At 37.7% G+C, this 25,557-nt stretch overlaps 2 protein-coding genes across 14 annotated transcripts in view; both read right to left on the bottom strand.

Annotated features, from left to right (window-relative positions):
* TCAIM (T cell activation inhibitor, mitochondrial) overlaps positions 1-22,422 on the bottom strand; it is a 54,282-nt gene extending 31,860 nt beyond the window's left edge. Inside the window, exons 1-5 of one of the 7 annotated variants that reach the window (XM_073902749.1) lie at positions 22,262-22,422; positions 15,379-15,833; positions 9,563-9,635; positions 4,872-5,007; positions 531-684 (exon numbers count right to left, since the gene is read on the bottom strand). In XM_073902749.1, the coding sequence (XP_073758850.1) occupies positions 531-684; positions 4,872-5,007; positions 9,563-9,591 (319 nt within the window). In that variant the 5' untranslated portion in view covers positions 9,592-9,635; positions 15,379-15,833; positions 22,262-22,422. The other 6 variants (XM_073902753.1, XM_073902761.1, XM_025885019.2 and 3 more) reach the window with 6 other exon arrangements.
* A 1,803-nt stretch (positions 22,423-24,225) lies between these two features.
* TOPAZ1 (testis and ovary specific TOPAZ 1) overlaps positions 24,226-25,557 on the bottom strand; it is a 122,710-nt gene continuing 121,378 nt past the window's right edge. For 5 of the 7 annotated variants that reach the window (XM_025884982.2, XM_025884990.2, XM_073902705.1 and 2 more), the window contains one exon: positions 24,226-24,472. In XM_025884982.2, coding sequence (XP_025740767.1) covers positions 24,253-24,472 — 220 coding nt within the window. In that variant the 3' untranslated portion in view covers positions 24,226-24,252. The remainder of the gene's footprint in view (positions 24,473-25,557) is intronic. The other 2 variants (XM_073902727.1, XR_012381251.1) reach the window with 2 other exon arrangements.

Below are 25,557 nucleotides of genomic sequence, written 5' to 3'. Positions count from 1 at the left end.
AGCTACTTTGTGTTTTCCTTTTGGTTTCCAAGAGGTCTTTATACATTAACATTATCTTTTTATCATATATGTTGTATGTTATTTCCCATTTTGAATTTATTTTTTTTCTAAATCCATTTTTGTTTAATGAATGGCTCAAAGTTTACCATTAACCATTACTCAGTCACAGCTGCCTACAGCTACTCGTTTTAGCATTAACTCATAGAAAGCTCCTAGTGAATCTTCCACTTGTTTTAAGGAAGTTTATTTCCTCATAGACCACCAAAAATGTAGAGCTGAAGAAGCAATTAGCCTTTAATTTTAGTAATGAAAATCAGTAGTCAACATTTTACCTTACAACCATCTTATCAATGATCTTAATTTTATAATCAGATAAAGAGGTTAAAGACATAATTCTAGGAAAACAATCAATTAAGTGATATTTTTTTACGACCAAGGCTTCAATCCAAAGGTATTCTGGCAGTGGCAAACTTAATGAACATATTTATCACGTAGCTTGCAAGGGAAACGCTAGAAATAAGAAAACACACCGGAAGTGCTAAAGGGTTCCTGGCCTTCAGAGGAATTCTGCTCTGTTTCTCTTACATAAAATGTAAGCTGAGTTGGTTTCAAAGACTTGAAGCCTGGTTTCTGGAGGTTTTCTAAGTAGACACTTAATCTCTTAAGAGAATTTTCATTGACTTCCTGGAAAAAAAACATCAAGAGGCATTTACACACAAAATAGAACAAGAAAACAACAGAAATTTTATCCTGACCTTTAAACATATTATTGAGCATACTAAATAATTTAGTATTAAAAACGGGATTCCATAGCTCTTTGATGAAGAATAAAATTGGATCCACATTCTTAAAACATGTATCAGAACAAACTCCTTATGGCTAAGATGTGAAAAAATGTAACTATGTAAGTACTAGAAGAGAACATGTTGAACTCCTTTATAACTTTGGTGTGGAAAAAGCTAACTATAACTAAATATCTCTAATACATGATTGACAATACATGATTGGTAAGTCCACTTACATAAAAAAATTAAAAACTAAAAAAAAAAAGCACACAAGAAACCACACATACACACACAATAAGCAGTTTACAGATAAATAAGCTACTGGGAGAAAATGTTTGCAAGATATTTCTCTCTATAAAGGGCTCTTAAAATGACCATCCTGAGACTGGTTGAATTATAGTACATTCATTCAATGGAGTACTATATAACCAAAAAGAAAAGAGAGAAAGAATGTGGTGCAGATATCTAGGAATTGACATGGAGTTATTTCCAAGGTTGTTAAGTGAAAAAAGGAAACATCCTTTAGTGAAGGAATAGCTCTACAGAATGGGATAAATAGTAACCATGTTTCCTATCACTGTGATCTGAGATTAGGAACAATCAGTTTATTTTTGTCTGTTTAACTGATTGTAATATGTCGTTCTTCTGTTCTTCGCTACCATAGTTCAGTGGGCAGCTGAGGTACATTTCCTGCTAGTGTAAGACTAAATCTTCGTAATTCTGTTTTGCCACAGGTTTCTATTTTTGCCAAAAAGAAACAGCACCCAGAAACTAATAAAAATGGTTATATACAGGAAGTTATACCAATGGGGTAAAAGAAATGGAGACAGGAGTGAGACTTCTGAGTAAACTTTGTATTTAGTTTTGATTTTTGAAACCTAGAAATGTTTTCTGTATTTTAAAACTGAGTTAAAATGAAGAGGATTAACAACAATAGCTGTGCTTCACTTTGAGACCCTGGCCTGTTGGGGACTAGATAACACTTTCCGTCTGTTTCTTTAGAAAAGGGACAAGGGTGTCCCATACAAATGCAGAGAAGACTGGACTGAACATGAGGTGCCAGGAAGGGTGAACTGCCTTCGCAGAGCCTGCACTTTGGCAACAATATGTCTAATATGGGAGGGAAAGAGAAACAGTACTGCAGGATGTGGGGGACAGAGAGTGCTGGGAAGGAAGGTAGGGTGACAGTTTCAAATAGGGCAATCTGGGAGAGCCTCATGAAAGGTGACACTTAAACAAGAAAGGAAAGGACAAGCCATATCTATGTGACCGACGCCCAATAAAACCCGGAAACCATGGCTTGGCACAGAGTAGGCACTCAAACACAAGTTGAAAGAGTAAATGAAAATACAGCTGACTTCTGAACAACATGGGTTTGAATTTCATGGGCCCACTTATACATGGGTTGTTTTTTTTTTTATAAATATAGCACTGTAAATGTCTTTTTTCTTCGTTATGATTTCTTAATAACATTTTCTATTCTCTAGCTTATTTTATTGTAAAAACACAGAATATAATATATATAACATGCAGAATATGTGTTAACTATTTACATTATTGATAAGTAAGGCTTCTGGTCAACAGTAGGCTATTAGTAATTAAGTTTTGGGGAAGTCAAAGGTTATACACAGATTTTCGAATGTGCAGGGGGTCAGTGCCCCAACCCTGGCACTGTTCAAGGGTCAGCTATATTAATTTACTAGAACAATTACATTTCAGGCATATTGCATTGGAGCTCTCCATGACCACTCTCGGGTTCAATTTGATAGAGGGATTTACAGAACTCAGAAAAACTTATACTCACGGTTATGGTTTATAACAGCAAAAGGATACAGATTAAAATCAGCAAAGGGAAAAGGCATGTAGGATAAGAGTCCAGGAGAGGCCAGGTGCAAGGTTCCAGTTGTCCTCTCCCAGTGGATTTGCAGGGCTAGCACTTAACCCCAGCAACAATGTGTGACAATGCATGAGAAGTGTTGCCAACTGCAGAAGCTCATCCAAGCCCTGGTGTCCAGCATTTTACTGGGCTCGCTCACGCACATATGTAGCACCCAAGTGACTGACCTTAGCTCTTCAAATAGTCTCCAGCACACCCAGAGGGCCTCAGACATATGAAAACAGGCATTCACCAAAAATCACATAGCATAAAATATCTGGCATGGCCTGAGACCTCACACATATAAAAGATTCCCATCAGGCAGGATATTCTAAGGGCTCAGAGCTTATCTCCCAGGAGGCAGTCAAGGGCCAATACCAAAGCCAGGCATTTCTCTGGAATGTAGAGTTTAAGTAACCCATGCCTGCTGAGTTTACTTTTTAGAGCACACAGAAGTTTTAATTAAAAAAAAAAAAAAAAAGATACATTGGTAGAGGAGGAAAAACATTCATCTACTACTAGGCATAATTTTTCCATACTAGGCATAATTTTTCCAGTTGGGTTTAAAAATTTTAAATAATTAACATCCTCAGAGTAATGGATATTTTTCTGCTAATTCATTTTACTAATTACTTAGAAAAGATCTGACTTTTAATAGCCAACATATATATCAAAAATCACAATCAGAATATTTTCCTAGAGCAAAGAAGCAAAATTAATTTTTTTCCACTGCAAGTAGAAAAAAATTATGTAATAACGTTCTGAATTTTCCAGAGTTCTAAATTCCTTTTCATGTTAAACCAGGTATTAATGTTAAAGAAGATAAACAGAACCAATGAAATAATACTGAGTGCCCTAAGTTTACTGTAAGTTACTCTTCATCTCTGTCTGCATTCCTTGAGCACACAGTAACTGAGGTTGTAGGGAAGTGAACCAGCAGCAGCATGCAACAGAAGGGAAAACCATTCAGGGCACTGAAAAACTTTCCTTGTAACTATCCTTAAAAAAGAAAGATTGACCATGGTGACGAAGCCTGAAATTTTCTTTCAAACACTCAATTTTACTCTAAAAACTGGTTCAGAAAACATTACTACTAATACTTTAAAGAGTCTCCATGACAGCTTTATTGCCTTCATAAAAAATGACAGATTTCATACAGAGGAAAAGCCCAGTCATCTCCTGTGTGCCTCCTGTATATTCACACAAAACACTTGACTTCTGACACTTGTGGTCACCAAATGAGCGGAGGTTTTCCCCCACAATAAGCGATTCTTTGTGACACCAGCTGGGTGTCCTACTATTTAACTCAATTCTGATATTATGTATCCAGAGACAGCATCAGATCCCACAGGTTAAGGGCTCAGTTCCCCAAGACTGTCCTCTCCCTCTGCCACGCCACCCCCATATACATACTTCAGATGCCAGTCACACCTGTCATCACCTGTGCTTTTGACCAACCAGCGATTTGCAGCAACCCCCTCCTTAGATTCTATTAATTTGCTAGAGCAGCTCACAGAACTCAGGGAAAAATTTACTTACGTTTACCATGTTAAAGGATATAATAAAGGATGCAGATAAACAGCCAGCTGAAGAGAGACACAGGGTCCCAAGTGCAGGAGCTTTTGTCCCCATAGAGTTTGGGAGCACTACCGTCCAGTGTAGATGTGTCTGCCCAACTGGAAGGTGTCTGAACCCCATACTCCTAGAATTTTATGGAGGTTTCCTCATGTAGGCATGATCAATTATGAACTCTATTTCCAGCCCCTTCCTCCTCTCTGGAGGTTGAGGGTTGGAGCCACCCAGAGTCACCACATTGGAACAAAAGATGCTCCTGGTGCTGCTACCATTTAGGGATTTACAAGGGTTTTAGGAGTCAGGTGTCAGGGATGGGGTCAAAGACCAAAGAACAGAACAAGAGATGCTTCTAGTGCTCTTCTCACTTAGGAAGTTACAAGGGTGTCAGGAGGTCTATGCCAGGAACTGGGGGCAGAGCCCAATGTATGCGTTTTCCACTCCCTCAGATTTCATAAGACAACAATAATTAGATTTTCAATTTTCAGTATGTATATTCCAAAGTAATTCAGAACACTGACTTTATCACTATGACAGAACAATCCAAATTTATAGAACTTTGTATTATATTGTGTCGAAAATTAGTAAAACTTCAGTTTATGAAATGGGGACTAAAGGTTAAATAAACAAAAGTTTACCCTTTCTCTGGGGTGCTGTCCAAAGAAATCTGGATGTACTGCAAAATAGAATGGCCTCAAGGCATTGACTGCTTCAGCTCCTGATAAAGCTCTTGAGGAGAGAAACCAGTGTGGAAATATCTTCTCTAGACATGACCTTTTAAAAAGATGGGGATTTATTATTCACCAAGGCACTGACACACACACACAGATCCCCAATGCATAAAGTGACAATATAATAACATTAAAATTATTATGTATGGAAAATACCATAGAAACAAGACAGAAATCAAAACTGTGGTTTTCTGAAATCTATAGAAGTTTTAACAAGCAATGTCCAATTATGAAATAAATAAGTTGTGGGGATGTAATGTATAGCATAGGGAATACAGTCCATAATATTGTAATAACTTTGTATGGTGACAGATGATAACTAAACTTATCATGGGGATCATTTAATAATGTATAAAAATATTGGATCATTATGATGTACACCTGAAACTAACAGGATGTTGTATGTCGATTATACTTCAATTAAAAAGAATTTAACAAATAAATAAGAAATATATTAGAGTTTTAACAGAGAGTGCCATGTTGTTTCTAAAAACAGTGGTTATAAATTCCTCTGATGCAATATGAGAAAATAATATTAATTAATAATAATAAAATTTCCCCTCAAAGCCTACTTTGAAATGTTAACTGGCTTTACTGCAGATGGTGACAATTTCCTGTGTCATTTTTTTCTTCAGATAAAAAACCCTCAATACCCATAGTGTAATCTTTTCTTTATAGTGAAAAATATTTTGAGTACAATGCTTAAAAGAAGATACAAGATGCCTCTTAGTTTACTTCCTCATGGCTGGCATGCTAAAATTATCCTCGTTGGGTAACTTGACATTCTTATTCTTAAATTTTGGCATAACTCACCTAGGAGTGTTTTTTTACCATACAGTTTTAAATCCAAATGGAATCATTTGCAATTTTGGGGAAGCACTTTCATGACATCAATTTTTGGAACGTTATAATTTTACCTCCATTCTATAATAGTCTATAAAGAAGTCTAACTATTAGGCACCTTTTTGTCTCATACATTAGCTCATACAATATTGAGTACAAGTGTCTCTCATACATTATTGAGTCTATGGAAGGGTTTTATATTTTTAAAATGACAGAGATTACAGGAAAATTTACAGAGATTTTTTAACAATCTGGAGACCACCACCAATATATTTTCAGATTAGATTACCTTTTTTTCTGCACGTGCTTGAACCTTTTACAAAGCCAATATACAAGGTTGTGCATGAAGGACTACAACAAGGACTCTGAACAATAGAGTAAGCAGTAAGCCAGGTCCTGATGTCCTCAATATGAGGCCGTGTAAGCAAATAGTGGCAGGTCCACTGATTCCCCCCACTTGAGCTTCATTTCTCATTTCCAGGTGTCTGACAGACACTTCAGCTATCCTGCCAGCCTCTCAAATTTTCTGTGTCTAAAAAAAGGAGTAGAGGTCACTGTTTTCTTTCTAGTCTCAGCATGGATACAGAAAGCAAGGAAGCAGTTCAACCCAGGATTATCTTCCTTATTCCTGTCACCGTGGACCACTTTTCTCAGTGTTGCCAGAGTACAAATCTGCACAGAGTACCCTGCGCAATTTTGGGCGGTCTGGAAGTCGGTTGTTTTTCTCACTTTACAATGTCCCGGAAACCGTTCCTTCTTTCCATTTTCTCTGCCACCCATTATCACCAAAAAATAGAACTGCATAGCCTCACCATCTGTCTACCCCCTAGTGTCTTTTCCCTACCATTTTATATACAGGTTAATTTTCCTTAAAATCCCACCACGACTGTATTCCCTACTCTAACACTTTGCTGGTGTTTCAACTCTTGTGAATAAAATCTACTTCTTAGTCTGGTATTTCAAAACCTCTGTAATCATTTCCAATATGTCTAAAATGACTTCCTACCACTCTTTTAGATGCCCTTGGGCCAACCCTCAGTAACCTTTCTCATTCCTCTCTTATTTCTGCATGATTTCCAAGCCCTAAACATGCTCCCTGTGTCCCAGTCTGCCTATCCGAACTGTGCTCATTCACTGAACAATTACCAAGTAATACGTGCCAGGAGACAAGGTGCCCATTTCCCCCAGAATCTTCTCTTTTGTATCCTCAGTACAGTCTTTCCCTCTTCTAAACTCTAAAAACAGAAACTGTTTACTCAGCATATTTGCAGCACAATACCATAATGTGTAAATGATGTTTCCATTTGTTCATCTCTTCCTCCACCCACCCCATCCTCCTCAGCTACCATGCACCCTTGAAGGCAGTAAACATGTTTTACATATACTTGCTGTGGTTGGCTATGTTAGTTGGCATCTGCTGAAAAGCAGAGGTCAAGACACAATTAGATGTGCAAGAGAACTGGGAAAGGGAGGAGAAGGTGGGGAGAGCTTTCAGATCCTGATGTAGGTCTGACACCTGCAGGACAGAGGAGAGGCAGGAGGACTGGGTAGGAAGTCTTGGACTGTAGCACAAGTTCCAAGAAGGGCTCAGCCAGGCCAATGAGGAGCTGGAATAAACCTGACTTTGTATTCCTGCTCTGCTTGGGCACTAACAGCCAGGAAAGTGTGGCTTCAAGGGAAATCCATGTACCCCGGGAGATAGGAGAGCTCAGCCGATATCTGATGGCTGGCACCGCATAGGGTCTGGCACAAGTATTATTGTTAATGTATGTTAAATGAATGTCTAGTAGGTATTTAATGAAAGGAAAGTTAACAGAATCAAGGAAAATTAAATCAAAAGCAATATTATGTTGCTTGAAACTGAGCAAATTCAGCACAAGAAAATCTGGATTTGTAAGACATTAGGAAAAGATTAGATTTTTGAAAGACAAATCACTAGAAGAGGGGTCAGTAAACTTTTTCGAAAAAGGGTCATATAGTAAACATTTTAGGCTTTGTGGGCCCCATGATCTGTGTTACAACTACTCTACTTTGCGGCTATGGGGGGAAAGCAGCCACAATAAAGCACATGAACGAGTGTGGCTGTGGTCAAATAGAACTGTACTTACATAAATAGGCAGTGGGCCCTTCTGACCCATGGACTATACTTTGCTGACCTCTGCACTAGAGGATTTAAATATAAGTACATTTAAAAATACACGTACAATTTACTTCTAATTTTTGTAGAACACAGACTATGTAAAGCAAGAAATCTGTCAAATCACCTGGATTTTTCCAAAAAAGAAAGTTATCCTACTGAAAAGAGCAACATTGCCTTGAGTTAAATCAAATGGAGAGCCATTAACACTTTAGGAGATTAGGGAATTTACAGACTGAAGTAACAGAATGTCACTACTGGTATCTATTTCGTACTTAAAGCATATGACTTGATTTCTAATTAACAACTAAGAATTTGCACTGCAATTACTCTAGAGCAGTGCTTTTCATGACCCATAGTGCCATGACCAACATCAAAAAAGAGAAGACACGCAACAGAAAATATCACTGGATACTGTGTGTGGCAAGGGTTAACTATGGTTATAAAACTTGTATTTTATGCATTATGATTAAAATACAGTTTTCTGAAGGCTGGAATAAAACAAGCTGGAAAAGCGTGGCTCTATTATGCAACCACTACTATTCACTGCGTGTCAATGGCACGCATGAGGAGGCAAGTATTCCTCCAGGCTCCTATGATCTCTCCTTGTATTAGAGTATGAAAACATGTCAGCCTGGTTTTCTGTGGTTGAACATTATTAAGATACCACAACATGAAGAAGGTCTACGCATGTGCAGAAGAACAATCTTTCAGGGCACACTGTATCTCAGTTTCTTTGTTTCCCTGCCTCTCCTCCTCCTCCCTCCATGTCCTAAGAACTGTGTCATAAATTCAATCAGAGTAAGTTTCCCTTTCTTTGAGAACCCTTGTCATAAACAAGTTGGTGGAAAAAGTCTGTTTCCCCTAATTAACTCCCTTTTGACAGTGACTATTTACTGGAACAGGACAGTTATTTAAAAGTACTAATTATTGCCAAATATTTTATATTTGGCAAATATTTTAGAAACCTAATTCTCCACATATCATTTTTATGTAACAGGTCAACTTGTATTTTATTTGGAGCCAAAAGCACACGATTTTTCCCTTTTTTAGCTTGGTTACCAAGAAGCCAGGACTAAATTTGACATTTGAGTAATTGTTTAATCAGTTCTGCTTTTTAACACAATAATCTTTTTCTCTACAGGGCTTCTGATCTCTTTCAATTATCCTATATATGCCCATTATAAAATGTCAATTAAATTTGTATAGTTGAACTCCTTAAATCCTTTCTTGAAGTAGGATTTAAATTATATATCATAAATAGCAAATATAGTAGTCAAATGACCTTACTATACAATTTAAATGTAAAGTGGTTTTCCACATGACAGCAATAGCCTTGAGGGCAACACAACAAAAACTGTGCTAAGGACAAACTATCTTTTTTCCTCTTAAACCTTTAGCAGTGAACTATTCTGAAAGATGGTATTTTTTTCATCTTTTGCCCTGAATGAACTCTTGGAGGACCTGGATGTTCATATGAATTTTCTTTTTCTCTTTTTGTTCCTGCCTTCCACTACCATAATATAATTTTAGAATTTGAAAAATAACAATTAAAATTAGCCTAATCCATAACAGAATCCCCCCCCATACTAATTACATAATGGACCACAAAGCTTACCTTCTCACAGGTCTCAGGTGGCAAAACATTTCTGAATATATATGTACATCAACTCCCAGGCATCCATTAATCACTTAAAAAGTTAAGCAGATACAAGTGATGAACAAGTGGAATTTGAAATTAAAACATTTCCATTTATATTAGCACCCCCCAAAATGAAATGCTTACCTATAAATCTAACAAAATATGTACAAGATCTAAATGAGTAAAACTACAAAAATGATGAATGAAATCAAAGAAGAATTAAATAAATAGAGAGATATCTGAAGACTCAATAGTGTCAAGATGTCGGTACTTTCCAATTTAATCTATAGGACAACAGATTGAATCTATAGATTCTGAGCAATCCCAATCAAAACTCCAGTAAGTTATTTTATAGATACTAACTCAGGTAAAAGACTCAGAATAGCCAACTCAATCAATATTGAGTTGAAGAACAAAGTTGGAAGAATGACACTACCTGACTTCAAGACTTACTATAAAGCTATAGCAATCAAGACAGTGTGGTATTGGTAAAAGAACAGACAAATAGATCAATGGAACAGAACAGAGAGTCCAGAAATAGATCCACATAAGTATAGTCAACTGATCTTTAGAGCAAAGATAGTCTTTTCAACAAATGGTGCTAGAACAACTGGACATCGACATGCAAATAAATTAATCTAGTCAAAGACCTTACACCCTTCACAAAAATTAACTCAAAATGGATCACAGACTTAAATGTAAATCACAAAACTATAAAACTCCTAGAAGATAACATTGGGGAAAAACCTAGATGACTTTGGGTATGTTGATGACTTTTTAGATACAACACCAAAGGCATGATCCATGAAAAAAATAATTGATAAAGTGAACTTCATTAAAATTAAAAACTTGTGCTCTGCAAAAGACAATGAGAAGACAAACCACACACTGGGAAGAAATATTTGCAAAAGATACACATATCTGAAAAAGGGCTGTTATCCAAAATATACACAAAAAAATCTTTAATAAACTGAACAAGAAGAAAATGAACAACCTGATTAAAGAAAGGGCAAATTAAATGTGTCCTTTGTTAAATATATCAAGATATTTAATTAAAAATTTTACCCAACTGAACAAATTTTATAGTATTTGTATCTATTTTGGTGTTTTGTCTTTATAGTAAATAAAGTTCTTGAACAAAGAAAAAAAAATGGACCAAAGACCTGAATAGATACCTCATAAAATAAGATATACAGATGGTAAATACTCATATGAAAAGATGTTCAACATGACATATCATTAGCGAATTGCAAATTAAAACAACAATGAAATACTACTACACATCCATTAGAATGGCCAAAATTCAGAACACTGACACCGCCAAATGCTGATGAGAGCAACAGGAACTCTTACTCACTGCTGGTGGGAATGCAAAATGGCACAGCCACTTTGAAGGACAGTATGACAGTTCCTTACAAAACTAAACATACTTTTACCATATGATCCAGTAATCACACTCCTTGGTACTTACCCAAAGGAACTGAAAACTCTGTTTATATAGAAACCTGCATACAGATGTTTATTTTTTTTTAATTTTTAAAAAAGATTTTATTTATTTATTTGTCTGGGAGGGGGTGCACAAGCAGGGGGAGTGGCAGGCAGAGCAAGAAGCAAGCTCCCTGCTGAGCAAGGAGCCCGATGTGGGACTCGATCCCAGGGTCCTGGGGATCATGACCTGAGCCAAAGGCTTAACCAACTGAGCCACACAGATGTCCCCACACAGATGTTTACAGAAGTTTTATTAATAACTGCCAAAACTTGGGAGCAACGAAGATGTTCTTCAGTAGGTGAATGGATAAATAAACTGTGGTATATCTAAACAATGGATTATTATTCAGTGCTAAAAACAAAAGTGCCATCAAGCCACAAAAAGACATGGAAGAAGCTTCAAAAGCTGCAGTAATTAAAACAGTATGATACTGGCATAAAAACAGACATTTAGATTAATGGGACAGAATATAGAGCCCCAAAATAAATCTATGCATATTATGGTTAATTAATTTATGACAAAGGAGTCAAGAATACACCATGGGGAAAAGACAGTCTCTTCAAGAAATAATGCTGGGAAAATTGGACCGCCATATACAAAAGAAGGAAACTGGACCTCTTGTCTTACACCAGACACAAAAATTAATTCAAAATGGATTAAAGACTTCAACATAAGACCTAAAAGCATAAAACTCCTAGAAGAAAACAAAAAGTGGCCAGCTCTTTAAAATAGGTCTTGGCAATGATTTTTTTTTTTGAATCTGATACCAAAAGCAAAAGTAACTAAAGCAAAAATAAACAATTAGGACTATATCAAACTCAAAAGGTTTTGCACAGCAAAGGAAACCATCAACAAAATGAAAAGGCAACCTACTGAATGGGAGAGAATAATTGCAAATCATATATCTGATAAGGAGCCAATATCCAAAATATATAAAGAACTCAACTCAATAGCAAACAATCTGATTAAAAAATGGGCAGAAGATCTGAATGGACATTTTTCTAAAGAAAACACACAGAATGGCCAACAGACATATGAAAAGATGTTCAGCCTAATTATCAGGGAAATGCAAATGAAAACTACAATGAGATATCACTTCACACTCTTTAGAATGGTTATTATCAAAAAGACAAAAGAAATAACAAGGGTTGGTGAGGATGTGGAGAAAAGGAAACCCTTGTACAGTGTTGTGGGAATGTAAGGTGGTGTGACCACTATGGAAAACAGTATGGAGGTTCCTCAAAAAAATTAAAGAGTGAACTACCAACAATTCCTTCTGGGTATTTATCCAAAGAAAACAAAACCACTAATTTGAAAAGATACATGCACCCCCATGTTCTTGCAGCATTGTTCACAATAGCCCAGATACAGACACAACCTAAGTGTCCATTGATGAATGAACGGATAAAGAAGACGTGCTATGTGTATATATATCACACACACACACACAATTGAATATTATTCAGCCATATAAAAGAATGACATCTTGCCATTTGCAACAACATAGATGGATCTCAGGGACAATATGCTAAGTGAAATAAGTCAGACAAAGGAAGACAAATACTACATGATCTCTCTTTTATGTGTGATCTAAAAAACAAACAAACAAAAACAAAATTAAAAAACCCACCAAGCTCACAGATACAGAGAACAGACTGGTGGATGCAAAAGGAGGGGTGGGGGTTGAAGGGAAGAAATGAGTGAACTGTCCTTTTTTAGTTTAAATAAAGCAATATAAATTTTTAAAAAGTTTAAAAAAGATAAAGAAATGAGCTTTTAAGCCACAAAAAGACATGGAGAAAACTTAAATGCAAATTACTAAGTGACAGAAGCCAATCTGCAAAGATTATATACTATATGATTCCAACTACACAATATTCTGGAAAAGGCAAACTATGGAGACAGTAAAAAGTTCAGTGGTTGTCAGGGCTTGCATGGAGAGAGGGATGAACAGCTGGAGCACAGAGGATTTTTAGAGCAGTGAAACTACTCTCTATACTACCATGGTGGATACATATCATTATACTTTTGTCAAAGTCCATGGAATATACAATACCAAGAGTGAACCCTGATGTAAGCTGTGGATTTTGGGTGATAATGATGTGTCACTGTAGGTTCATGAATTATAAACAAATGTCCCATGCAGGGTGTGGAAGACTGTGTATCAGGAACAGGGTGTATATGGGAACTCTATACTTTACTTTGCTGTGAACCTAAAACTGCTCTAAAAAAGTTTTATTTTTTAAAAAAAGTTAAGCAGATAAATGGGGGAAGAGATTTTAATTACATGAACTTTTCCAATAATTTAGATTTTAGGAAGATCTTCAACTACAGTATGGTATCCATGTCAACTGATAAAGTGATTTTAAAAAAAATCCTATGAGAAAAAAATCCTAAAAGTAGTCCCTAAATAAATCTTGAAATGCCAAATAATTCACACAATGATCACCAGGTAAAAAATTATTTTCCCTTTATTATCAAGCTCTTAAGCTTTCTCACTCTCCATTATTCCACTCTTCTAGAGATCTGTTCAGCAGCATACTCTCAAAACAAACCACTAGATGTCTAAAATCATATTCCGTCAAAGCTTGGGCATTAAGTATGCTTAAGAAAATATTCTCATGAGAGGTGCCTGGGTGACTCAGTTGGTTAAGTGTCCGACTCGATTTCAGCTCAGGTCATGATCTCAGGTCATGATCCAGCCCCGTGTCGGGCTCCCTACTGGGCATGGAGCCTGCTTCTCTCTTTCCCTCTCCCTCTGTCCATTCCCCCCGTCCACCTTCAAAAAAAAAATATTTTCATGATATAGTTAATATACCCAAGCCAAGATAATGTAATGAAGCATAACTGCCATTAACAGAATGACAGAAATACGTATTTTAAAGACAAATCAAGATATTCAAACAACAATGGGTACTTTATTTTCTGGCTGACTGGTGTGGCAAGTCATATGTATACTGGGATGCATAATGTCTTAAGAGGTATTTATTTAAATGTTTAAAAAGGTGATTTTATTTAACCATTTACCTTTATAATTTGAGACAAATACACAGATTCAGGAAATACTGCTATCATTTTGAAGAGTGGAGATCAAATGGAGATGCAATGAGGAAAGAAAACCATTTGGACTATCTAAATAAAGGTTCAGTGTAATCTGTGATGGACTGAATTCTCACCAAATTTCTTCAAGAAATAACCAGAATAATCTTAATCTTAGTTAAGATAGCACAGATATAAGGCTCAAAGCTTGCAAAGAAAAGACTAGAAGGATATACAGATGCAATCTCTAACTGGCTATCTCTAGGTAGTAGGATATTAAATGCTTTAATTTTTTTAATTTCCTAGTTTATTTACAATGAACATGTGACATACCTTCTTATATATTTTTTTAAATCAATGCTTTTAGCATTCAAATTAAATGAAGAAAATGTATATAGTAGGAAGGGGTGTTGTTCACTTGATATTTAAGACAGGACCCTATCTCCCTGGGATATCTGTCCAAAGACAGTCCTATAGTCCCAATTTAGCTCAAGAAGAAACAGCTTGCCATGCTCACACATAATGAAATTTCATTTTTTATGTTATTTTTTTTAAAGTTTATTTTTTTTTAGTACTCTCTACATCCAGTGTGGGGGCTCGCATTTACAACCCCAAGATCAAGAGTCACACTTTTGACTGAGCCAGCCAAGTGCCCCTCATTTTTTGTATTATTGAGAAAATTTATGCCATTTAACTGCAAAGATACTAATAAATGAGCTAAAACTGTGGATATGAAGTGAGGAATAATACTTGAGAGGCATATGAACATCCAAGAATACAGATAGGAAACAGATGAAATACACAGCCATGCTCTAACCAACATCCATTATTCAGCATAAAATGATCCTAAAAGCATCCTTGAAAAGCCAGAATTACTGAAAAATGCAAAGCACCTTGGCGTACAACAGTGCAACCTGTTTTGTCTTCTGCAGCAATATCTTAGAAAGTCATAAAATCAAAATGTCTCCATCCAATGAACAAGGTAAGTGATCCAAACGACATGCTCTACTACACATTTTCAAAAGCAAGACATCAAAACCACACAACACTGAAAAGAAACTGTTATGATAACTGATTTGAAAAAAATGTTTTGAAGTTTGAAAATTAAAACACTATAAAGACAAAAATTTTGAAATGAATTTAGGAAAGACTAGCTGCTTCAAATTTGATTCATAAAGAGTTTTCGAGGCAGACAGCCAAGTTACACTAAATATATATCTAAACATTCATGAATAAGATTTGCTAGGAAAAGCAGCTCATTTACCATAGAAAGTAACTTTATAACTTCAGAGTTAGCTCAGAATTAGTCTCCAAAGAATCACCAACAGCAAAATTGCAAAAATTATAAAAAATCCTTAATGATTTTCAAACATGGAGCACAAGGTATGTTGTGCAGAGAATTTTTTTTTGTGCAGAGACTTTATGTAGCATGTTTAGAAGCGTTTCCGTCAAAAATAAAGCAAAAAAAAGTTTCTTGAATTTAAGTAACTTGAATTTAAATAAGCAAGTTTCTGTACTTAAAGTACTGGTTTTCATTTGTACAGAAAAATTATACATTCACTGTCCACTTTGTAACCATAGGGTAAAATTACTACTGAGCAATGACTAATAAAGGACATTAATACTTAGAAATGGGACAACGGATTCTCCCAATGAAAATAAAATGTTCCTAAATACAAGTCTGAACATTAAATCATGATTTCTAGATTTAGAGAGAACCTAAAAAAAGAAAAAGGGTATTACAGGTTAAGAGTTAGGTGTTTTCTGTCTGCTTTTGTGGTGAGTAGGTGACTTCCTAAAAAGGTTCACATGGGGGGTACCTGGGTGGCTCAGTGGGTAAAGTGTCTGACTCTTGGTTTAGGCTCAAGGCATGATCTCAGGGTCCTGGGATCAAGCTCAGCATCAGGCTCTGTGCTCAGCACTGAGTCTGCTTGTCCCTCTCTTTCTACTCCTCCCCCGGCTCCCTCTCAAATAAATAAAATCTTAAAAAAAAAAGGTCCACATGGTACTAGAGTAAAAAGAATTAGCATGTATGGTAGCCACTATGCCACACATGACTACTCCGAATTGAGACGTATTTTAAAGGTAAGTATGCACTGGATTTTAAAGATTTGGTACAAAGAGAATGGCAAAGAATCTCATTAATAAAGTTGAAATAATTTATTAAAATTAATATTAGTTTTTTATGCTTTTTAAAAAGTAAAAAACCTGATTTTGTCTTTTGCATCTTACTAGAAAAGGTAAAATTATATCTGTGGTTCATATTATACTTCTATTGGATTGTGCTGATCTAAGCCAGTGCAAGGCAAAAATGCTTTTAAGTTAACATGACTCTGTCAGAGAAGGCAGTCTGTACAATGGTTAGGAAAGGGAGGTTGCCCTGTCTGAAATCTGTATTCAAATGTTGATTCTGGCACTGACTACCTGTGTGACCTTGGGCAAGTTATTTCACCTTCCTGAGTCTGTTTCCTCATCTCGTAAATAATACAGATGGGTCAAGAGCTGTCTCTTCTATGAAGAATGTTTAATGTGAATTAGCTTATGTGCAATTGGTGAATAGGGGAAAGATGTTATATCCTATGCAGTTTTTTCCCAGCATGTTAAAGGTTTAGCGAGATCAGAAGTGGTCTTTCTACAATTACAAAGGCCTCAGCCATATGTAAAGACCTTAATGACAAAACCTGAAAATTCCCCAGTAGTTCCTTTGGTTTAAGAAGCTGAGGGTTAGTGGCTTCAAGTATCCCTGCATTTTTCACGACATCAAGCAATCTGGAAAGCTGTCAGTGCAGATAAAAAAGCTGGAGACTTCCACATGTCTTGTTTTGAGTGGTGTGTACTTTTTCTTCACAAACCCTGTTATTTTAGTGTATTATCCTGCAGAATGTCAGGATTTCCAATAACGTGTATATGTCATTACAGCAGAAACACCTGTATAATATGTACTGTCACCCCAAACTGCCCTTTAATTCAAAATTAAAAAATTTTCATTAGCTGAGAGAATACTTGGAGCTAACACTATGCTATAGTCTGCTAGACAGAAGTAGTTTAGTCATGGACGCCTGGGTGGCTCAGTCGTTAAGCGGCTGCCTTTGGCTCAGGTCATGATCCTGGGGTCCTGGGATTGAGCCCCATGTTGGGCTCTCTGCTCAGCGGGAAGCCTGCTTCTCCCTCTCCCACTCCCCCTGCTTGTGTTCCTTCTCTCGCTGTGTCTCTGTCAAATAAATAAGTAAAATCTTTAAAAAAAAAAAAAAGTAGTTTAGTCATAAACTTTATTGTAGAAAATGTCAATTCAGTAAGTATTTTATTGACCTTTGTCTTTATCAAAAGGGAAGAATTACAATTCTAATACTAGCAACAAAGACTAACAAATTTAATACAAATGCAACAACAATAAATACAGGTATCATCGTTTGTCTAGTCACCGGACTAGACTGAAGTTATCTGCACTGTGTGTTTAAGAGAAAATGCTGAAAGACACATATAAAATGCTGGAAATATTCATTACAGTCTATTTCTAAAAGCTGAAATGTAATCTAGAATATTATAATTATTTTTTAGCTCTCTGGATATGGAATCCCACATCAGACTTTTTTTTTAAAAAGATTTTATTTATTTATTTGAGAGAGAGCAAGAGCAGTGGGAGGGGCAGAGGGAGAAGCAGACTCCCCACTGAGCAGTTAGCCCCACACAGGACTCAATCCCAGGACCCCAGGACCCCAGGACCATGACCTGAGCCAAAGGCAGACACTTAACCAACTGAACCACCCAGGCGCCGCCCCCTGCTACCCCCCTGCATTAGACTTTTCTACATGTTTTAAGGAGTATGTTATGTGTAAAAAGTAGGGGCTGTCTAGGATTTTTGTGAAACTTAAATACAATAATGTACATAAGGGAATTAGCAACATCTGGCAAACAGAAAATTCATATAAGTGCAACTATTATTATTATACAATTCAGGGTGTATAAAATTCTGCAGAATTCCTTTTAACCCCTCCTAATAAGGGCTTACATATAGGTAGAACATTATTTATTTATTTGTTTTTTTAAAGATTTTATTTGACAGAGAGAGAGTGAGCACAAGTAGGCAGATAGGCAGGCAGAGGTAGGCTCTCCGCTGAGCAGGGAGTCCAACATGGGGCTCGATCCCAGGACCCCAGGATCATGACCTGAGCCAAAGACAGCAGCGTAACCGACTGAGCCACCCAGGCGCCCCAGAACATGTATTTAAACACAATATTTTGGGCACCTGGGTGGCTCAGTTGGTTGGGCGACTGCCTTCGGCTCAGGTCATGATCCTGGAGCCCTGGGATCGAGTCCCCCATCAGGCTCCCTGCTCGGCGGGGAGTCTGCTTCTCCCTCTGACCCTCTTCCCTCTCGTGCTCTCTGGCTCTCATTCTCTCTCTCTCAAATAAATAAATAAAATCTTTAAAAAAAATTAAAAAAATAAACACAATATTTTATTCAAAAACAAATTTCATAATTGGAAAACTCAGAATTATCACAATAAGGGTGTGTGAAAGTCTTAAAAAAGACAATGCAAGACTATATACAAGTAAAAAATTACAAATGAATGATTTAATTTCATAAACTTTAGGGAAAAAACTAAATCTATCAGAACAAATAAATATGGCTGTTTATTTTTGTTATTCAAAGACAAAAAGAAAGTTAGCACTTGCTAAGTAATTAAAAAAAAACAAGATTCAAAGACAAAAAGAAAGTTAGCACTTGCTAAGTAATAAAAAAAACAAGTTTTCACAGTAGTACTTCTCTTCAAAAAAAGAGAACTTAACTTGGGGCACCTGGGTGGCTCAGTTGTTAAGCTTCTGCCTTTGGCTCAGGTCATGATCCCAGGGTCTTGGGATAGAGCTCCACGTTGGGCTCCCTGCTCAGCAGGAAGCCTGCTTCTCTCTCCCACTCCCACTCCCCCCTGCTAGTGTTCTCTCTCTCGCTGTGTCTGTCAAAAAAATAAATAAAATCTTAAAAAAAAGAGAACTGGAAATAATAAAATTATATTGTGCAGTGGGAATTGCCTTTTTAATGAATTAATAAAGTGGTTTTCTCAACTGGGAGGAGGAGACAACATGAGAGGAAATGGAACTTCTTTTCCTTTTGCCAACAATCCCCCCTTCTCCCCACCAATGGTGGCTAACTCATATTTCTATAGGAAAAAGCCTATGTACATAAAAAAATTCATTTAATTCTGATATACACTCAACAAAATTATTATTCTAAGATGATCGTTTCCTATTTAAATCAAAAATATTTTTTCTGGTTCTGCTGAAGTACCAGGTAAGAAATATGTGGTTTCCCCTTGGAGTCCTATGAGTTTTTTTAAGCATTTCCTTTAAGTTTTCCTTGAAGAGTGGGCTCAGACAACTAAGTGACAGGGAAAGTATGATGGGATCAGGATCCTTTTGGACAGGTAGGGATTAGGGAAGAAACAAAATAAAAAGAAACAGGAAACATCCTTTAGGGCAGTAGTTGTCAAAGGGGAACAGAATCTCTGGGAACTTAGAAATGCAAATGACCAGGCCTGCCCCAGTCCTGCAGAATCTAACTGGGTGGGGCCCAGCAATCTGTTTTAACATGCCTTTGGGATTCTGATGCACACTTAAGTTTAGGGAACCCTTATTTCATCATTTTACAGGATTAAGGTGTCAGAAAACTTTTAAATTTTAATTCATTAAACATGCTTCTTTAACAAACTTAGGGAAATATCTCTGGATACTCAATTGTATGTGAAAAATCAAATAATTTTAAGTTTCATTTGAACTAGTTCTTTTGTTTTCTGTATGGTTTACCCACTTCTTGAGCTTAAAAAAATTCTAAGTGGAAACAAGGTTAAACCTCAGCCCTCTGGTAGGCATGGCTGCTTGCCTTTTCATGTGGCTGCTTGGGTCAGTCCTTGTCTCTGCAAGACCAAGAACCCAACTTCATCACTCTAGCCAGAAATACACAGGCCTCAGGGAAAACAAAATTATAAGGGGCCTGACTAATAACTGCCCAATGTTAAATTTACCATGTGAAATGTGATTGCCAACAAGACGACTTAGATCTGTTTCTTTCCCTTATAGGACTTAGCTACCCTGAAAGTCAAAATGACTTTTAGCAGACTGAAAATCCACTGCTTCAGAGTTGGGTGCTCCCACTTGCTAGTGAGAAACAGTCTGAAAGCCTGGGGCACCCAGGTCAACTGCAGGGTTCTTGTCTTCAGACAAATTTTTACATGGGTGGTTCTTAAACAAATTCCATGTAGCCTACTATTCCATTTGGAAAAGGCCTCAGGCATGCTATAAAATAACTAACTCTTCAGGGAGGCACTCTGGGTCCTTAATTCACCTAATTTATCAACAGGCATTTGCCAAGTTCTTATGTGCCAGGCTCTGTGCAAAGTACCGGGAATAAAAAAACACTAAGCCAATCCCACTTGTCCAAAAATTTAGTTTAGGAAAGATGGAGTGAATGGAAAAATAAGGGTAATTATAAAATATAGTTAATAATACAGCCATGCACTGAGCATTATGGGGGGGGAGGGGGATTTGGAAGGTCTTTTCCAAGGAGATAGAGAACTCTGGATTGAGGCTGGAAGATGAGGAAGGTCACAATTCATTTACAAACCATCTTAAATGGCCACTGTCATCCACTTAATAGGGATATTAGCTTTTACTTCATAAAGTGAAAATATCTGATTTTAACCTAAACTCTGTGCTGAGGCATTAAATCTATGCAGTTTCAGATCAAATCTAGGAGAAAGAGGTATCTAATTTGTGGAAAAGCCAAATTATGGGCTGTTTAAAGAAAAACGATTTTGCTTACCTCTGATAGATACAGAAATAGTAAGTGTTTTTTTTATTTTATTTTTTTTTAAAGATTCTATTTATTTGAGAGAGAGAGAATGAGAGCCAGAGAGCACGAGAGGGAAGAGGGTCAGAGGGAGAAGCAGACTCCCCGCCGAGCAGGGAGCCAGCAGGGAGCCCAATGTTGGACTCGATCCCAGGGCTCCAGGATCATGACCTGAGCCGAAGGCAGTTGCTTAACCAACTGAGCCACCCAGGCGCCCAGTAACAGTGATTGTTAAATAAAGGTTCTAGGATTGGTCTTCAGCCATTTGGCGTAATTTTTATTTGAAAGTAACTTATTTTAACAAAGTTTAATATCCTCAGGCTACTCTCATTTAAACTGTGACTTATCTTAGTAACTATACTGCAAGGTTTTTAAAAAAGCAGTTTGTTCCGTCAAGGAGAAATAAAAGCAGGCAATTTTTCATTGCTTTTCAGTTGACTACTCAGGGAAGCGAAAAAGACAAAGAAAAAGCAAAGCAGGAAGTTCTATTAAATAAATTAATAAATTATGGCAACAGCAAAGTACCTGTAGGTTCTTTAAGCTTCCGTCCTAAATCTTTAGCTATGAGGTTTGAATCACAACACTTCTATGATAAAAGTAAGGACTTCGGGTAAACATTATAGTCGGAAACAAACTTAAACCGTCTTTGGTGTCTCATTTCAAAACAAGTTAAAACAGATGCGGCGCGTATACTCCGGGCCCTGGAATCGCTTCAGTTCAGAAGTTATCATGTCGACCTAAGGTGACTCTGCAAGCTGCCCGCCCGGACCCCTCCTTCCGCGATGAGCAGCCCGACAGCACCACTGGACGCCCTCCCCTCCCGCTCCTTACAGTTCCGGCCAGCGTCTGCCGCGTGGTATGCCTCGGACCTGCTCCACCTCCCACCCCGTCAGGAGGAAGGATCGTCACTCCCGCCGGGCTGTGCGGGGACGCATGCGCACCGGGGCGCCAGCCCTGCCAACTGGAGCGAGCCGCAGGGCCCGGCGTTCCCACCTGCATTCGACCCACTCCACTGGACCAGCTGACGGGTTCCTACAGGCAGTGATCGCTGAGCCCCCGCCCCTGAAATCCCAGTCGGGCGCGCACCGCTCGCGCGTCCCACCGGCACCGGCCGCGGCGGGTCGCTCGGGGTGAGTCCGGAGCGCTGCTGGCGCCGAGCTTGCGCTCTCATTGGCCGACGCGTACCCGGCCTTCCTCCCTGAGCGCCTGCGCGCAGCCGGACGCGGGGGAAACCCCTAGCGGGCCCCCGGTAACCCGGCTGTTGTCCCCGCTCCCCTGAAGCCCTTGCTCCTAAGCCTTCTTACCGACCGGCCGGGAGGGGGCTCCGCGGAAAGCTTTGGGAGACGCGAATGATCACTCCGAGACGTAACGGGCTAGGCCGGCGGGCGTCGGAAAATGACTAGGGGGCAGGTGGCGGGGCCTGACCGGAACGGGGTGGACAGGACGGGGAGCAGAGGGTGACCGAGCACGCGCCAGAGCCTGGAGTAGGGGGGACGCGCGCATGCGCCGGGCCGCCCCGCGTCTCCCAGCCCTGGCGTCCAGGGAGGGGGTGAGGCTGGCCTTGCGGCTGGCCTTGCGAATCGCCCGCGGTGCTTTCGGAGCTGAAGCCTTAGGTCGGCTCTCAGTTGAGAGCACCAGATTTTAAAGGTCTTATTGAAGTATGCCCTTTAGCATTCCTTACAGAAATATAGCTAATTCCTAAACATTTTTCTCCAGTTCACATTTTTTGACTTTGGTCCCTTCGAGATCTTGCTATTTTCAAACCGTAAACATTCCCTCCGCCCCCTTTTTTTGGGTTTTAGCTTTACTTTGCTCTTGTGGCTTTGATTATCCCAAGGAACGGCCACAAATGAAATTAGGCATATGCACCAACCAATCTTTTCCCTACCTTTTGGCACTGTTGAGAGAGGAAAAAGAAAAGGAAGGAAGAAAGGAAAGCCGCCTCCATTTGTTCCCCCTCCCTAAAGGCTCTTGCTCCTGACAATTTGGTCACTTGTGATCCATTCCATCCAATCCCATTTTCCCCCCCAGAAGCTTAATTTACCATCATTCGCATTTTAGTCTTTCCAAATGCCTCTTGGCCACCAGCGTCTAAATGGTCTCATATTTCTTTAACCCCTTTCTTTGGTTTTCAGTTTCCATCTATAGGAAGGGCTAATTTATAAGTGTCCTCAAAGGCGCCTCAAACTGATGCTAGTAATCTCCAAACCTATTTTCTAGGTGCCGCATTTAAGTAATGGCAGTTATTGTCACTGGGTTTCTTCATACTAGAGAAGTGAGCATTTTTTTTTTTTTACCTTTTCTCTGCTTCACTTTCCATATCTTGTTCTGATAGTATTCATTTCACATTTCATCATATGATAATAGGCATTTTGCTAAGTGCTAGGATTTAACTTTTTTTTAGTCTTGGGAGGGTATACTTATTCCAGTGATGCTATTACCACATTTTGAGAACTTTAAGAAATACTTTCAGTCCCCTTAGTCACGACTTACTCTTTTATTACTCACCTTATTCAGACTTTTTCTCTAAATGATTTTAAATTATGTTTTAAAGTATCAAATCAAGAATTGAGAATGATCACCTTGAATAGTGCTACAGATCCGGAGAAGGACTTGAGAAAAGGAGTTTTAACTTCCTAAGGTGGTTGGGAACAGTCCTTGTTAGGGTATTTAGGTTGTGGTATATTTGTTTAAAATAGTTTTCTTTAGTAATACCTAATGTAACAAATTACAAATTTCCAAAATACATATATTCTAAGGTACACTAAAGGAAAATTATTCGACAGTAATTTAAAATTGTTTGGTATAACTCAGAAGGTGCTCTAGAATTTTAGTATTTGAATCATTTTTCAATAGTATTTATTATTCTAGATTGCAGATGTAAAACTGGATTTAGACTCTGTACCGTGTATAAACTTATTTCATTCCCCTAAAGGTTTATCTGAAAACCCCAGTTACCTGCTCACCTACTTTCCCTTTTAGGCTTTACTCTTATTAAATGCTGTACAATATTCAGTTTGTGATTTTCCACTGTTTAGATTTCAGAATAAATAGGAATTAACCATACTTAGGGCTTACCTAAGGTAAAGAGAAGTCAAAAAGTAATTTGAAAAAATCACTTTTCAGTGTGGATAAAACCATTTGCATACTTCAATCTAAATTTTTAGTGTTTGGAAACTGTTAACTTATTATAAACCAATAAAAGGTAAAAGGTGAATATAGTGAAAACTATTTTTATTGCCTTTTTTTTCAACAATGATTACTTGAACTTAAAAAAAAAAAAAGCCTTTATTAACTAATGGTTACTGAAAAGCCAAACCTTTCCAGCCCACTTCATATTCTCTTTCAACCATTTCAGGGCAGAACAATGTTCCAAACTATAAACCTGTTCCTTATTAACATTGATGGTCATGTGCTTAATGAAGAGCTTTGGATCCGATATACGAGCAGCCATAATTAATCTTTCCACTGCGGCTTGATAATCATCCTTGCTCCGAGATTTGCTTTCTTCACATCTACAAATTGAACAACTCACAAAGTCAGAAACTAGTTTCTTCAAAAAAGTCATTTACATTTACTGGTACTAAGCTATGAGTCTTTCTACTGTATTTTTCTGACAGTGGCTTTCAAATTTTTTTGAACATTTTATACTGTGACCCAGTATATACCCTCATACATAAAGATGGAAGTTTCACAAAACAAGAACTTACCCTTAAGACAATGTACCCTATTTTCTACTGTCTTTTATTTTTTTTTAAAGATTTTATTTACTTATTATTTGACAGAGAGCAAGCACAAACAGGGGGTGGATCAGGCAGAGGGAGAGGCAGGCTCCCTGTTGAGCAGGGAGCCCCATGTGGGACTCCGCAGTCGCTTAACTGAGCCACCTAGGCTCCCTTTTATTTTTTTAATAATGTGGTTGTAGGGGTGCCTGAGTGGCACAGTTGGTTAATCTTCTTACTCTTGGTTTCAGGCCCTGATCTCAGGGTTGTGAGATCAAGCCCATTCCCACGTTTCACTCTGCACTCAGCAGAGTCTGCTTAAGACTTTCTCTCTTCCTTTTGCCCCTCCCCTATATGTGCTTCCTCTCTCTTTCTCAAATAAATAAACAAATCTTTAAAAAAACAATGTGGTTGCAATTCCCTAAATTGATTTCATCACACAAATGCACTACAACCCACAGTTTGAAAACCACTGATCTGGAACACAGCTAATAACCTCTCTCTTTGTATTCTGAAAGTTGATAACTGCATAACTATTCACTGTAATGTATACAAGAATACTGAATTTAATCAAATTTGGAGTTACTAACAGTCACATGTCTTACCTTGATATTAGCTATTTTTAATTATAAGCATATACTTAACAGGTAGCTAACGTTTGGTAACAGAATTGTAGCTATATACTTTTACTAAATTTCCAGGTTTTTTTTTTTAGTCTTAAGATTCTTCACAAAGTGCTAGTTACTTTTCTAATAACTTTTCTACTACTCTCCAAATTTCATAAAATTCATAAAATTCTTATGACTGTTTATCCTAAGGGATAGGGAGTGGGAAGTATTTAAAATAGAGATGTGGCTGTTATATTAGGCATCAGTTGT

Source organism: Callorhinus ursinus, unplaced genomic scaffold, assembly GCF_003265705.2.
Source record: "Callorhinus ursinus isolate GAN/ISIS: 27379988/994484 unplaced genomic scaffold, GSC_fseal_2.0 scaffold1, whole genome shotgun sequence".
Lineage (NCBI taxonomy): Eukaryota > Metazoa > Chordata > Mammalia > Carnivora > Otariidae > Callorhinus > Callorhinus ursinus.
The sequence above is the reverse complement of the archived record's forward strand: the minus strand, read 5'-3'. Positions and strand labels throughout refer to the sequence as shown.